Source organism: Podarcis melisellensis, assembly GCF_964234715.1.
Source record: "Podarcis melisellensis genome assembly, chromosome: 12".
NCBI classification, from domain to species: domain Eukaryota; kingdom Metazoa; phylum Chordata; class Lepidosauria; order Squamata; family Lacertidae; genus Podarcis; species Podarcis melisellensis.
In genome coordinates this window covers 18,787,329-18,801,807 of record NC_138544.1, presented here as the reverse complement: position 1 = coordinate 18,801,807, position 14,479 = coordinate 18,787,329, and the positions used below count along the sequence as shown (strand labels likewise).

At 38.9% G+C, this 14,479-nt stretch overlaps 1 protein-coding gene across 9 annotated transcripts in view; it reads right to left on the bottom strand.

Annotated features, from left to right (window-relative positions):
• The window catches only part of SLC4A7 (solute carrier family 4 member 7), a 69,658-nt gene that overhangs the window by 39,635 nt on the left and 15,544 nt on the right, over nucleotides 1–14,479 (bottom strand). For all 9 annotated transcript variants that reach the window (XM_081883136.1, XM_081883137.1, XM_081883138.1 and 6 more), the window contains 2 exons: nucleotides 6,530–6,611; nucleotides 2,044–2,187 (listed from right to left, as the gene is read on the bottom strand). In XM_081883136.1, coding sequence (XP_081739262.1) covers nucleotides 2,044–2,187; nucleotides 6,530–6,611 — 226 coding nt within the window. The remainder of the gene's footprint in view (nucleotides 1–2,043; nucleotides 2,188–6,529; nucleotides 6,612–14,479) is intronic.

The window sequence follows — 14,479 nt, the reverse complement described above, 5'->3', positions numbered from 1 at the left end:
AGCAGGTCCGGCGGCCGGTGCCGCAGCACCTCCACCGTGTAGCCCTGCAGCAGCTCAGTCAGACCCGGCGGGATCTCGATGCTCATCTTGTAGCCGAGGCGCGTGGGAGACTCAACGGACGGGCCCGGGAGAGAGAGAGAGACAGAGAGAGAGACACGACGGAGAGAGAGCGGGAGTCCCTGCTCGCCGTCGCCACCGCTACAACTACTGTGGCGGTTGGTCGTGGTCGTCGCTGCCGCCGCCGCCGCCCACCTCTATCTATCTCTCCCCCTCAGCTTTCTACGCGGGCCTCGAGCCGGAGGTGGGGGGTGGCCGCCGCCGCCGCTTTCTCCGCCTCCACGTCCTGCCTCCTCCTCCTCGAGCCCTCCGTCAGCCCTGAGGGAACCGCCGCGCTCGCGCCGCCGCTCTCTGACACGCGAGAAAGAGAAAGGAACGGAGCGGCGGGGTAGTCGGGGGAAGGAGGGGCCGGAATGGAAGCGCAAGGCGAGCTGTGCATGCCCAGCAGGAAGCGGCGGAGAACGCCACAGAGAGAGAGAGAGAGAAGCAAGGGAGGGTGGGGAGTGGGCGGGAACACGCTTCATGCGTCACAATAACGGACAAGAGGCGCTCGAGGGATAGATTAGGACCTAATTTGACTTTTACAAAAAAAAAAATCTTTCGAATTTTCCCCGCGGCACACCAGGCAACGTCTCGCGGCACACTAGTGTGCCGCGGAACACCGGTTGGGAAACACTGGACTAGATGACCCTTGGGGTCCCTTCCAGCTCTGCAATTCTATGATTCTACACATCTACTGTGAAGGTAGTATATGGTCTTGAGCAAACTGTGCTTGTGTACTAGCAATACACAAAATTTGTAGAGAGAAGAATGACTGCTATGTTTGTAAATACAGGAACATTTGAAATGGCACTTAATCTTTACACAGAAAGATTTCTTTAAAAACAGAAATCATAACCGGCATAGAAAAACAGACAAAAATCCTTAACAGATAAAGGAGATTATCATGGTTTGAGAATGAAATAAAGCCTCTTGTTCCAGGACCAAGATTTCCAAACCTGATTTGAGTCACTTTAAAGGCTCAAAACACTCAAGTAGTGATGCGTTTTCATTTTCGGTTAACTCATTTCTAACCTATTAACCTTCTAGCAAAACCTTCCACTGAACAAAAATGGCTAAAGGAGCATGAAAGGGAGCAAAATGCATTTGGATGTTAAATGGGAGGACATACATTTAGCTCCATGTCTTTCCATGATCATAGTCACAATAATGGTCATGGATTAAACTAGACATCATCCTTCTCAAGTGGGGTGGGGGGGGAAATCAAGGGATATTAACTATTTCAAATATATATATGAACAATCCATTCATATATATATGAATATATATATGAACAATCCAGGCAGAATGCATATTCTCCTGAATAATATTGAATGTTTGGTTAAGTTTGTTATATGGCTTTAATCTTGCTACAGTTTTGAGTGCATTAATAAATTGAAATTCACAAATCCAAATTCCTGAACTACATCCTTATGGATATCAGACTCTCTCCATTATACAACTTCCTCCTTTAACATTACAACACTCATGTTACGCAATGTTTCCCTCTTTTCCTCTCTTTGCATTCATTTCATTATCTGTAGTCATGTACATTTCTTGTATTTAACGCAAAAATCAAGTTAGCAGCCATGTAAACATTTCTGAAGCCCCACCATTTTCAAGGCTCTATATTAGAAAACAATTAAAAAGTTCCGAAATTAATCTGACTAGCCACTGACCAGATATAATAATTTAAGATTATGTAGCACAAGAACAGAGTGCAAGTTCTTGACGTAAAAAGTTCATAAAGAAAAATAATGAGGCAATAAAGCTCTGTGAACATTGTATAAACACAGGCAACTAACTATTGTAATTTCTCTGGAACATGCCCCTAAAACCCTTCCATGCTGTCAATTCTACTCTTCTTAAAAATAAATCACCAAAAAACTGGGTTTTACTATACTGCTGCTTAAAGTGCAATGAAAGAACTATCTTTTTTTTTTTTACCATAGGATGGAGATTCTCGCCCATCTTCTTTGTCAGTTTCCTTTTCTTTTCTTCTTCTATGATGCTTATGTCCACGGTGCCTATGACGTCGTCGACCCTGCTTTCCAAAGGGGACGTGCACACCAATATAAACAGCTCTGTGACCTTAACCAAAAATGTTATGAAACATATTAGGCATATCAATCAGACAACCACAGACCACATAATTGGCTTGAAATTAGCATTGGGACACTTGTTGTACTATACAGTACACATGAATTATCCAAAAGATGACAAAGAGCCAATCCTGCTATTTGAGGAACATTGTAATAATGTTCTATTTACAGTGGTACCTTGGGTTAAGTACTTAATTCGTTCCGGAGGTCCATTCTTAACCTGAAACTGTTCTTAACCTGAAGCACCACTTTAGCTAATGGGGCCTCCTGCTGCTGCCGCGCTGCCGGAGCACGATTTCTGTTCTCATCCTGAAGCAAAGTTCTTAACCTGAGGTACTATTTCTGGGTTAGCGGAGTCTGTAACCTGAAGCGTATGTAACCCGAAGTACCGCTGTACAAGAATTTGAAGGCAACAGAGAAGTACCAATTTGGCACAAATGGATTTTCCTTTTTTCATTATCAGGATAGAAATAAAAACATCCTCACTGATTTTTGAACATCTAGATCCCTTTCAAGAAAAGGTTTGAACTCCTTAAAGGATGTACCAGCTCAAAAAATGAATTTGGTACAGAATAATGAGATATGTAAAGGACTTCAAACATCACCTTGCCCAACCACCAATAGATAAAGGAAAGCTTTTACTGCTGCAACATCCACAGTAGTTTGCCAAACAGACATAGCAATAACGTAATTAATGGTGTCGTTTTAGAATTTTTGTAGATGTTCACTACTTATTCCATTCATTACACTATTATATAAATCACATACTATGAAAATCATGTGATAATTGGTAATCTCTTTACTATCTTAGGCTACCACAATTTCATTTTCTAGACAGAAAAGGCAGGCTTTTACATTTCCAAGTACTGAAATCTGAATACAGTACTGGGCCCAAACTAGATACAATAAGATGTTTCCTTTCCCCCACAGTGTTTTTGTTGAACTGAAAGTGGCCTCACAGCTGCAAAATGATATGGAGGAATATTAAACAGGATCTCCTTGCCCCATCCTTCTTTTCTGAATATCTGGAAAAACTCATGCAGTTTTTTAAAGAAAAAAAAAACCACGTCAGTTTGAGGCTCAGGCGGCCTTAGTGGCATGGAGTGCCTTTCATCAGCTTCAGCTAGTAGCCCAGCTGCACCTCTATCTGGACAGGAATAGCTTATCATTGCCTATGCTCTAGTAACACCTAGGTTAGATTACTGCAAGGCGTTATATGTAGGGCTGCCTCTGAAGACAGTTCATAAACTTCAGCAGGTACAGAATTCAGCAGCCAGCTTGCTCACCAGAACAATATAGTTTGAGCGTATTACACCGACTACACTAGCTTTCAATTAGTTTCCAGGCCCAATTCAAAGTGCTGGCTCAGGCACAATTCATCAAGGACCACCTCTCCCCATAAAAACTGATCCAGACCCTGTCATCACAATTTGAGGCCCTTCTTCGTTTGCCTCCTCCACAAGAGTTCCAGAGGGCAGCAACATGAGACAGGGCATTTTCTGCAGTGGCTCCCCACTTGTGGAATGCTCTCCCAAGAGAGGCTAGCCTGGCAACTTCAAAAACATTCCTCTTCTCACAGGCTCTTAGCTAGTGAAACTTGGGGGGGTATTGTTTTTGTTACTATGTTTATGTATTTTTGTGTTTTTTATGTTGTAAACCGCCCTCTGATGCTCGAGTGAAGGGCGACATAGAAATTTGATAAATAAATAAATAAGGTGATGGGATGCAGCACTGAACTCGAACATCTAAACTGGCCTGCAATGAAATTGTCAAGACCATGTGTGCTATGGTCAATGTCTATCACAATTAATAAACTGGTGTCGGAACACAGTCAAAATCGGTATTCTTCTCAATTTCAAAGCAAGTGATTTAGAACTTGCTGTAAGCCTCACCTCACTTAATTGTTGCATTTTTTTTTAACTAAGTCTAGGTCAGAAAAAGAGTCCAGTTCCCAGCTGCAGCTGGCCAGCAGTTTGACATCAAACCTGGCTTCTAAGTCAAACGCAGGATGTTCAACTTCACTGCAATTTAAGCAGGAAGCAAACTTGATCACACCCACAGTTCAAAGAGAAAGAAAATAGACATTGAAAAATAAGAAATTTACACAGGAACACTGTAGAGGAACTGGTGTGTGGTGTGTGTGTGTGTGTGTGTGTGTGTAAGAATTCTTTACAAATAAATCTACTTGAGGAAAGGTCTACTAGAATGGCACGTTCCAGATGAATTTAGATAATCCTAACTCAAGTTTAAGGTACTGAGATATAAATGAGCCTTTTGCCTGTATACGCGGCCTGTTCTCTCTTCTCCCCTTCGTAGTGGCCACAATGAAATAAATAGAAGCATCTAATTAACCATAGTATCCCCTTCATCAAAAACTTCAAACTACTTCCACATTTCACCGAGGCATACTGCAAAGAAGCTATGATGCCCAATGTAGTCTCTGGGTATGTGGGAGAGAGGGGGGATGGAGGGGAAGAGGAACATCATGCATATGTAAAAATATTAAGTAATTCCATTAAATTCCATGGTCTCAAGTCATATACAAAAAAAAATCCTTATAGTCCGAAGCATACAGCTGAATTGTTAAATGACCTTCAGAAACCCCACTTCCACAATGGCTGTGCCATACTAATCTCAAGCAAAGCTTGTTACCGAATTAGCTTAATCCAATACTCAACAGCATTAATAGAATGAAGGACACTAAATTTAGTATACATAGCTCCAGAGACAGTTGTTTGGTTTAATCAGACATGACTTTATCCAAGCTTAGTTGACAAAATCCACAAATAGTATTTACCAGTTAAGGTCATTAATGGTGTCACTTTAAAATTTCTTAAAAGGTGCTCACTACTTATTCTACTCTATATACTCAGACCACACACCATGGAAAACTTATGATACGTAGAAAATAAACAAAATACATTAAAGGCAATTCCAATTCAGCTGATTTTTGCACAGCATCAGAATACACTTTTAAAAAAGCAATTCACTACTTTTTATCCAATAATTTTATATTATTACTGTATTATACCTGTAACTTAGTAATATGCAACATAAAATCTTTTATTTTTTTAAAAAACCCAGAAAATTCTTACGCTAACAAAGGATTGTCTCATAAAAAAAGTCTACCTTCTCTGGCAACTCAATATTACAATTTCTTTCTTGATTTTATTGATTCAGATATATATAATACCTCTTTTGTAAACTCATTAACTATGAAGCATAGCACTCTAGCTTCAATGGAGCCTACTTAAAACAATTTTTGCTTAAAACTGCAGGCTAGCTTTGGCATTTTCTTACACATGTTCAAGGATTTCTCCATTATGCTAACATGTTAAACCAACATACACAGAGAAACAGAAGAATATTTTGCTGTCAAAGAGCAAAAATCAAGATTGAAAAGTCTGCCACTATTATTAAGAGCACAGTTTATAGTATCCCATATCCGAGATAATAGAACTATTAAATGTAAACACGGTTACACCTGGCAAAGAAAAACCTAAGTGAAGCTAAGTAAAAGTCAAGTGCAGCCCCCTCTTCTTAATGAGCTTTGTTTGGACTTATGCCATGGAAAAAGCAGATGGCACAAGCCATCGTTTTTCAAGGATGCATCAGGAGCCAAATTTCATAACATAAGCAAATACCAGATGACTGCTCACTTCACAAAATGGCATCATTGTCTTCTGTCCAACTAACATCTTCAAGTTCTTTGTGTGAAGCGTTCTTAGTAAAGTGTGTGCCTGAGTTTGTAGACAGCTTTCACTGTTGCACAGTGCAAGTCACTTAGTTAGATTTGTTCCTGCACGTATAGCATACTCCCTTTTACATGGTTACCTGTATAAGTTTGTTTCTCTTCCACAACCAGTTACAAATATTTCCCACATATTCAGCAAATCATAAGAGCGCTTAAATCAGTAGCTATCCTAATACCCTTTAAACCATTCAACAAGCACATCCCAAGAACAGCACAACTGAAGGATACTCTCTGACCCCTGATTCTACTCCAAACTGGAGATGATTGCAGGAGGGGGTTTTTTTGGTGTTGTGCTCTCTTGAGGTTCTCAGAGCACCTCAAATCCTGTCTTTCACTAGAAAGGATGGCAAAGCATAGAGCTAGAAAGGAGAAAGGGTAATTGTACCTGACTTCATCTTGTATATTGGATGGAATGCACACTAACAACTTAGGTGGAAATCCCAGGCATGACTTCAAATGGCATCGATGCAACCATGCCAAACCGGATAACACAAGTGCAGCACTAGGATTCTAACATGTTTTACTTTTGAACTTGGGAAAAATAACAATCCTAACGAGACCAAAAATATATACTTACTTTCTAGTTCTTCTTTCTCAAAGTTTGTGTTGATAGTAGAGCTGATTTTGCCCGTATCCACAACAGCTTCTTCATCATGACCCTAAAAAAGACAGAGCAGACATCCACTTTAACACTATAATCACATCTACATATTTATGTTTCCATTTTATAAATGACTATGACAAAATTTTAAAATTGCTTGTCATACCATCTTCAGAAGGTTAGGAACAACAGAGAACACAGGGTTATTTTCTGGAACTGCATATTTTAGTATAAGTTTTTTGGCAAGTCATCATGTTGCCCAGAAAGCCTGAGTGGAATGAAAACCAGTTTTATACCCCATTTTTAATTGCTTGTCATAGTCCAACTTAATAGTTTTGTGTAAGCTTGTCTAGCATGTGAAAACAAGAGTTACTGAGTAACAGACTGTGCATCTTCTATAACAGGGAAGAGAAACTACCATGATTCAAAGGAAACATTAAAAACTTTGGGTGAAAACAAGCTTCACAAATATATCCTCTTTTTCAAGCTGTGCATTTAGCAGACGCATTTTTATAATGACCCTAAAAAGGCATTATGTTGCACATAATATCTCTCTCTTTTTACTTCTGCCAAGTTAAACATTAAATGCATTTCCGTATTATGGATTTTGTAGCTTAAATCTGCATTAAAGTGTTTTCCATTTAACTACTGGCTTCCAACATTTCTTAAAGAGTTAAGCTGTAGATATTTCTCCTTCCAAAAACCTAAGAATTAATTGGCAATAGTGTAGCATTGCAAAGACTTAAGATTCTGAACGGCAAGTGGAAGAGAAAGAATCATATTGGGAAAAACCTGAAAGCCAAGAGGCACAAAATTTACAGTTCCAATCACGGCTTAGCCAAAAACTCATTGGGCAGATTTACGCAAATAACGACCTCTCTGTATCAGGCCCTTATGGGGATGAAGTGGGTTCAAGACAACCCATAAACATTGAAAGGTTGCAGGGCTGCACAAGCCATCCCTGTCCCTCCTCCTATACTACTAATGGGCCTGGTCCCCCATACATAGCCCCATCATCACAAATTTGGTGTAAGTGAAAAATAGTCAGTATTGATAAGTAGGGCCTGATGAGCTGGACCCAAGGTACTAAAAGAGTTTGCAGATGTAATCTCAGAACCTCTGCCTATAATCTGTGAGTATTCTTGGGTAATAGATAAGGTCCCTGTGGACTGGAGGTGGACAAATGTTGTTCCCATCTTCAAAAAGGGGGAGAAAGAAGACGCAGGTAACTACTGACATAGATACCAGGTCCTAGAATAGATAATTAGAAAGTCGGTCTGTGAGCTTTTAGAAAAGAATGCTGTGATTACTAAGACTCAGCACAGGTTTCTCAAAAACAAGTCATGCCATATATAAAGAGTGCATTCCACTCTAAGGCAAAAATCCTGCTTGTATCATATAATGTAGCAATAGAAACAGCTAAGATGCTCAGAATATTTAATTTATTTAGTGAGTGCATGACTCTCTACACGGTATTAAGAGAACAAATCCTTGCTCTCAGGAGCTTACAGTCTAAAATGTGACATAAGGGAGACCCCACTAGAAATAGAGGCTATGCCAAGGGTGGGCAAACATTGAGGGCAATATAGATACATATAGATATAAATAGATAAATAGATAGATAGATAGACAGACACATATACATACAGACACACACACACAGAGAGAGAGAGAGAGAGAGAGAGAGAGAGAGAGAGAGATTCTTCCCTTTATTACTACCTCTCTCTCTATATATATATACATATACACACAATAACTAAGCCTTAGAGTGGAATGCAGTCTTCTCTACAAAAGATAAGATTCTTTTCTTCTAGAAAAAACCATCATGAGAGTGCATCTTGCAAATACTGCTAGATACTCCTAAAAGGAGAATGCCAGAAAAAAGTTCATTTTTAGGTTACATATAAAGTTATGACATGATTCACAATTATGACTGCATGCTTGGTAGGGTCACAAGAGAGAGAATTCTTGGTGGCTGCTCACTCCTTAAGAGAAAACAGACTGGCTCCCTCCTGGTTCTCCTTCCTCCAGCAGATGAAGACTTCCTTGTTTTAACAGGCCTTCGAAAACAAATTGCTTTTAATGAAAAGACTGGTGCCATGATGTTTTTATTATAATTATCAGTACGGCTTTAATATATTTTATATATGCATATAATTTTTAATTCTATCAATTATTTGTGTTTTAATGGTTTTTTCCTATGTGTTTAGTAGCTCTTATTTTTATCTGCAAGCCATCTTGAGTCCCGTCAGGGAAGAAGACAGGTATACATTATTTTTTTTAAATCAAAGTCATCTGCGCATACCAGGAGATGAGAACCTGTGACCCTCCAGATGTTGCTAGACTACAACTCCCATCCTCTTTGACCACTAGCTATCTAGGGCTGCTGGACAACTGGACTCAACAGCATTTGAAGAACTACAGATTCACCATTCTTGCCTTAGGCTATGGTATCACCTTAATTATGTAGCATTTTTAACTCTTGTGTGCATTCAGGTTAAAATGTTTTTATCTATTAACTTTTAAACTCCTACCAGCTTTTTTATGCTTTAAAAAACACAGAACACAATTAACTACTTTTTGCTCCATACCATTAATGATCATTAATGTTCTGTGGCACATGTGTCAGTGTGTCTGGCTGCTAACCAGAAGGTTGGTAGTTTGAGCCCACCCAGGGATGCCTGTGTACAGGATTCCTGCACTACCAAGGGTTGGATTAGATGACCCTCGGTGTCCCTTCAAACTCTACAATTCCATGATTCTATGCTTCTTACTATTCAATGCTAAAGCATTTAAGAACTTTAAAAACAAGTAGTGCAATGCTCAAAACAAGCTCTCCTTAATGTACTTTGGTGGTACCTCTGGATGAGAATGGGATCCGTTCCGGAGCCCCGTTCACATCCTGAAGCGATCACAACCTGCATTTGCGCGTCTGCGGGTCGTGATTCGCTGCGTCTGCGGATGACGTCATTTTGAGCGTCTGTGTATGCATGAGCGGCAAAACCTGGAGGTAACGCATTCCGTTACTTCCGGGTCATTGCGAAGCACAACCCGAAAACGCTCAACTCAAAGCTACTTTAACCCAAGCTATGACTGTATATTAAGGTTAGATGAGGGGTGCATAAAGCACCACAAATTTAAGATGGCCACAACTACAGCCAACCAAAGACAACCAGCCACACCCTAGGCCATCCCCAACCTCTCTCACCACCAAGGAAATACTGCAAGCGAATAGTAAGAGAACACATATGTGACGCTGAAACAAAACCCCACACATACACTAAGAAGAGAAGCATTGTCACACCACCCCACTCACCATTTCCCCCTCTTTCCCTCTCTTTTCTTCCTAACCTAACAATGTATGCAATACTAAAGTCTCATAACAAATGAAACTGATCTGTAGAAAACACAACTTGAAAAAAGAGACAATGCACGTATTTTTGTGAACTAAGAAATCTTTAATAATTTTTTAAAAATATATATATAACCACAACTAAGTGGAGCCAATGTTGAGACATTACCAAATGATGAAGTTGTCTTATTAACTCAGAGAAGGCAAAAACAGCCTACATAAATTCTCGTTTCAGGTTGGAGTCATAAAAATGTTCTAATTCAGGAGGAAGGACTGAAGGCTAATTATTTATCAGTTTTATGGTTCCACAAGCTTTTACATTTGTATTTGTATTTACATTTCCCTCTCTTATTTGGTTATTAATACTACCATTTGATGATTAATTTTCAATACATTATGAGGTTTGATTATTGCAATGTTGCTTTAATTAAAAGCAACGGAACTGCTTACACTATGCCAGAGGGGAAAAATGTGTTTCAGAATGCTGTTTATACCAACATTGTAATTTTGACAAATATGAAACAGGCGTTCTTTGCCAGCTCGCTCATAAAGAAGTGGCCTTCAAAATTATATCATGTGAAAGCAGCCTGTCTATAGATTAGATTACTGAAAGGCATGTGTGCCCTTGTAGACCTTCCCAAGGCATTAAAGGCATGCCTGTTTTTAAAAATTACAATACAAATACACTGAGATTGAGATTATTCCATGAAGTAATAGTAGACTTAATCCCATTCTTAATATTTTTTTTGTCAAACAACTTGAAATTAACAAAGCTCTGAGTTAGGAACTAATTTTCTGCTTAAACCATAATCCTTAGTCTTCAATATACTATATCTGTTGCTATAAACAGAACTTAGTCACATAGGTTTCCAATACTTAATAACGTGCAAGTAAAACTCGCTCAACACATTGCTGAATTTGCAGCTTTCTAGGACACATCATGAAAGTCACCTTCTGCTCTGTGTCTCTCTTACTATACTTTTCTGTGTCTTAAAAGTATGTAACTAAAAGCTAGTGAGGTTTATACAAACCTATTTAGCTTCCCCAGTAGTCCAATTCCATGCAGAAAAAGGATTGACTCATCAGAAAGCTGAATTAGAGGGGCTTTGCAGTCTTTACAAGCTGTTACATGTTCTGACACAATAGAATTAGGCAAAAATTCAACTTAAATAAAGACCCGTTTGCTGAAAAAATACAGCATGATAGGTAATATGGTGACCAAGAATTTCTCTAGTACTTTTTAAAGCTGTTTTAAGATACTGGATCTTACAAAATCATTTGGCAGTGAATTTCGTAACCATGTATCATGTTAAAAGCCTTCAACCTGCTGCCTATCAGCTTCATTGCATGACCCTGAGTTTTAGTATTGTTGAAGGAAAACAACTTTCTCTCTCTTCATACTGTTCAAAATGTTATCGATCTCAAGCATACCTGCCCCATTTGTTGTCTTTTTTAAAAAGCAAAAAACTGCCGCAATTATATTAGCCTTCCCTTGTATAGAAGATGCTTCAACATAATAAACTGTTGTTCCAGGCATTTTTCCACATTTCCAGGAATGTTTTCCTGGTTGTCACAGTCCAGATAAACTTACAGATTTTTTTGTGCCATTACAATCAGCTTTGCACTTACTTACATCAGTCATGTCAGATGGCACTCCTAATTTGCATTCATCTTACTGTGTTTGTAAGCTTCTGACATCATAGCTCCTATATTTAACACTGAAGCAAATATAAGGGGAAATAGGGAAGGAGTTTCTCATTCTCTTTGCAATTCTTACTGAGATGAAACAGACTGGAATCTGATTCTCTGCAGGCAATAGAACTAAATCAGAACAGAGACAGAAAGGAGAAACTAAAAGGATCCATAAAATGAAAACACTTTGAAGTATGCATTTCCACCAACAATTTGCAGTTTAATATTAATCAGCGAGTCTTCTAAGAAAAGTAAGATACCTTAAAATAAATGTAAGTTTATTCTGATCAAAACATGTCCTTAATTTGATTAGCATTCTCAAATAACTTTAAGTGTTCTACCATCACTTTTAAAAACATCACAACTTTTAATTGAACTAATGCTGTTGGCTGAAAGAATGCTCATCTAACAGATGTGTAATGTAAAACTAAAGTTGTAATATTTTTGCTTTGTGAAAAATACACACTAAACTACCTACATTAAAGGCAAAAAGTAGCATTACACTTAAGGCCAATTCATCACATACCTGTACATGTTTATATTTGACAGGGATTTCACCAGGGTATGTGTTATGACAGCAGAAATCAGCAAGTACACACTTTTACACACTTGTATTTCAGGCATGGCAATCCACCCCATCCCATTATGCCAGGCAGTAAGGGGTTTGGACTCAGAAGAAAATCTGCTGAACAGGTGGCGACAATACATGCTGGAGGGTTATTCACCAGTGGAAATGTAAGGAGGTATGTGTTAATCTGAATTTATGATATGGTTTATCTCACCAGATCATGACTTAACTATAAGATTGAGAGAACTCTAATATGACATGAGATCCTTCATGATGAGCTGTGGTGACCATGGAAAAAGCCTCCTGCTGAAAGGCATTTAGGGCATATCCTGCCTTCACCCACATCTGACCAGAAGATTAACACATGCAAATTTTGTTTTCAAGTACATGATACTCAACTCCTCAGTGAGATCCATCCCCACAATGGTAAGGTGATTTAAAGGCAGATGGCAGGCAGAGATGGGCAGGTGCAGATACCATCAAAGTCTTTCACCCTTTTGTTAAGCAAACAGGAACAGGATGACCAAAGATGGGCAAGGTGAGAACTAGGCAGGAAAGTCTGGAAGAGATTATGGAAATGGTAGGAATCAATCATTTCACAGACCCTTTCCCTCTCCACTAGTATGCCTTGGCAAAAAGGTATTTTTAAAAACCTATTAGATTCAAAGGCTAGTTGGCCCTCATAGCTCCAACAGGATAGAACTTAACCAAGTCTCAACACACTGCTGCTTCACTTTAAGGACAAGTATACTTTCGTTTCCCTACTCCTCCTAGTGTAGGTTTACGGCAGCTTCTGTAGGGCTTTTAGAATAAGGGAATCTTTTACTCTTGAATTAAGGTGTGTATGTAATGCAATTTGCTACCTGCTTAGCCAGTAACTTTGCTGTCTAAAGGAACAGTTTCATATATATTCTGTCGCTCCTGTTTTATATAATAAACCAAGCTTCATTTCTTTGAGTGACAGCTTCTTGTGGGCATAAGATTAAGGGTTAATGCACATCCATAACAAGCACACGTTATAACTCCGGGAAAAGATCCTAAACCTCTCAGCAGTGAGCATGAGTGCTGGCTGTGCACATGCAGGTCCATGTACACACTCGTAACATGAAACAAGGGCAGGGAGGAGGCAGTGCTGTGCTAGCCTGGAATGAACTGGATTACAAGCTGTTTTCATGGCTCTTGCTGGCAAGTATCAAGCCCAATCATGCTGCTGCGGCTGCTGCCACCAGCCCTTCCCCCCCCCCCCCGGCAAGTGGCTGGGTAGCAGATGTGGCAGTGGCTTTACCACTACACAAGGCTCCTCTGGCAGGCAGGGTTGGGGTTAGGATAGCAGCCTAAAACTTAAAGACCACCTTTCTATCATCCAGTGCACAAGCAGAAACATATAAAAAAAAACCTTACAAATATGGACAGACTTTACCTGATTTTATATTACAATTGTTCATGTAACAAAAGCTGATATACCACTGAGAAACTTTCTAAGATTCTCAAACATATTTTCTTTACATGCAGCCATATGAAAAATCTTTTAATATGACAAAGGGTTAGACTTAAATCATAATAAATCAATATCCAAGCTAGCAACCACATTATCTACTACAGCAAGATATATTCCTAGAAGATAGCAAAACAGAATGATAAGTGGGGAATGAAAAGTGAAGTCCAGGAGACTACTGGAATCAGACATGTTTTTTAAATGCTGGATACCTCCATATTGATAAGTCACTTAAGTAAAGTTATCTAGGCACGTTCTGCAACTTCTATCAAATACGGAACTCAGGAAGCTTTTTCTCACTAACTTTAAACCATACAGTTTTCCAATTAAATAGTTATCCTCTACTGAACATGATACTGAGAAAAAGTCCTATGATACTAGTTTCACAAAGAATGCTGATGAGCTTCTAATCCTGATTATGTACAGATGACCTGCCCAAGAATCTTACATTGTCAAACGTTTACTACAGACCTAACAAAAATTGTTATAATATGGTGCATAAAGGAGAGAAGGGTGCTAAGAAAGTAGTGGAAGGTATGTTTAGACAAGAAACCTGTAATTTCACAAGACGCTACTTTTAACACATTTTAGTACAATTTCCTAACATACATTAATCCTGAAAAAATCTGCCCTCTCTAAAGAAATGAGTTAATAAGTAGTACTATTAATTGTATTTGAGTCAAAGGTTTCAGTCACACACGTTATAAAGCTAAAGGAGTTTATAAAAAGACTATATAGCTAAATTTGTGTGTATTTTAAACCCTGATATTACAAAGGTTTTCAAGACAATTATTTATGCAATCTGACATACAAGAGTGA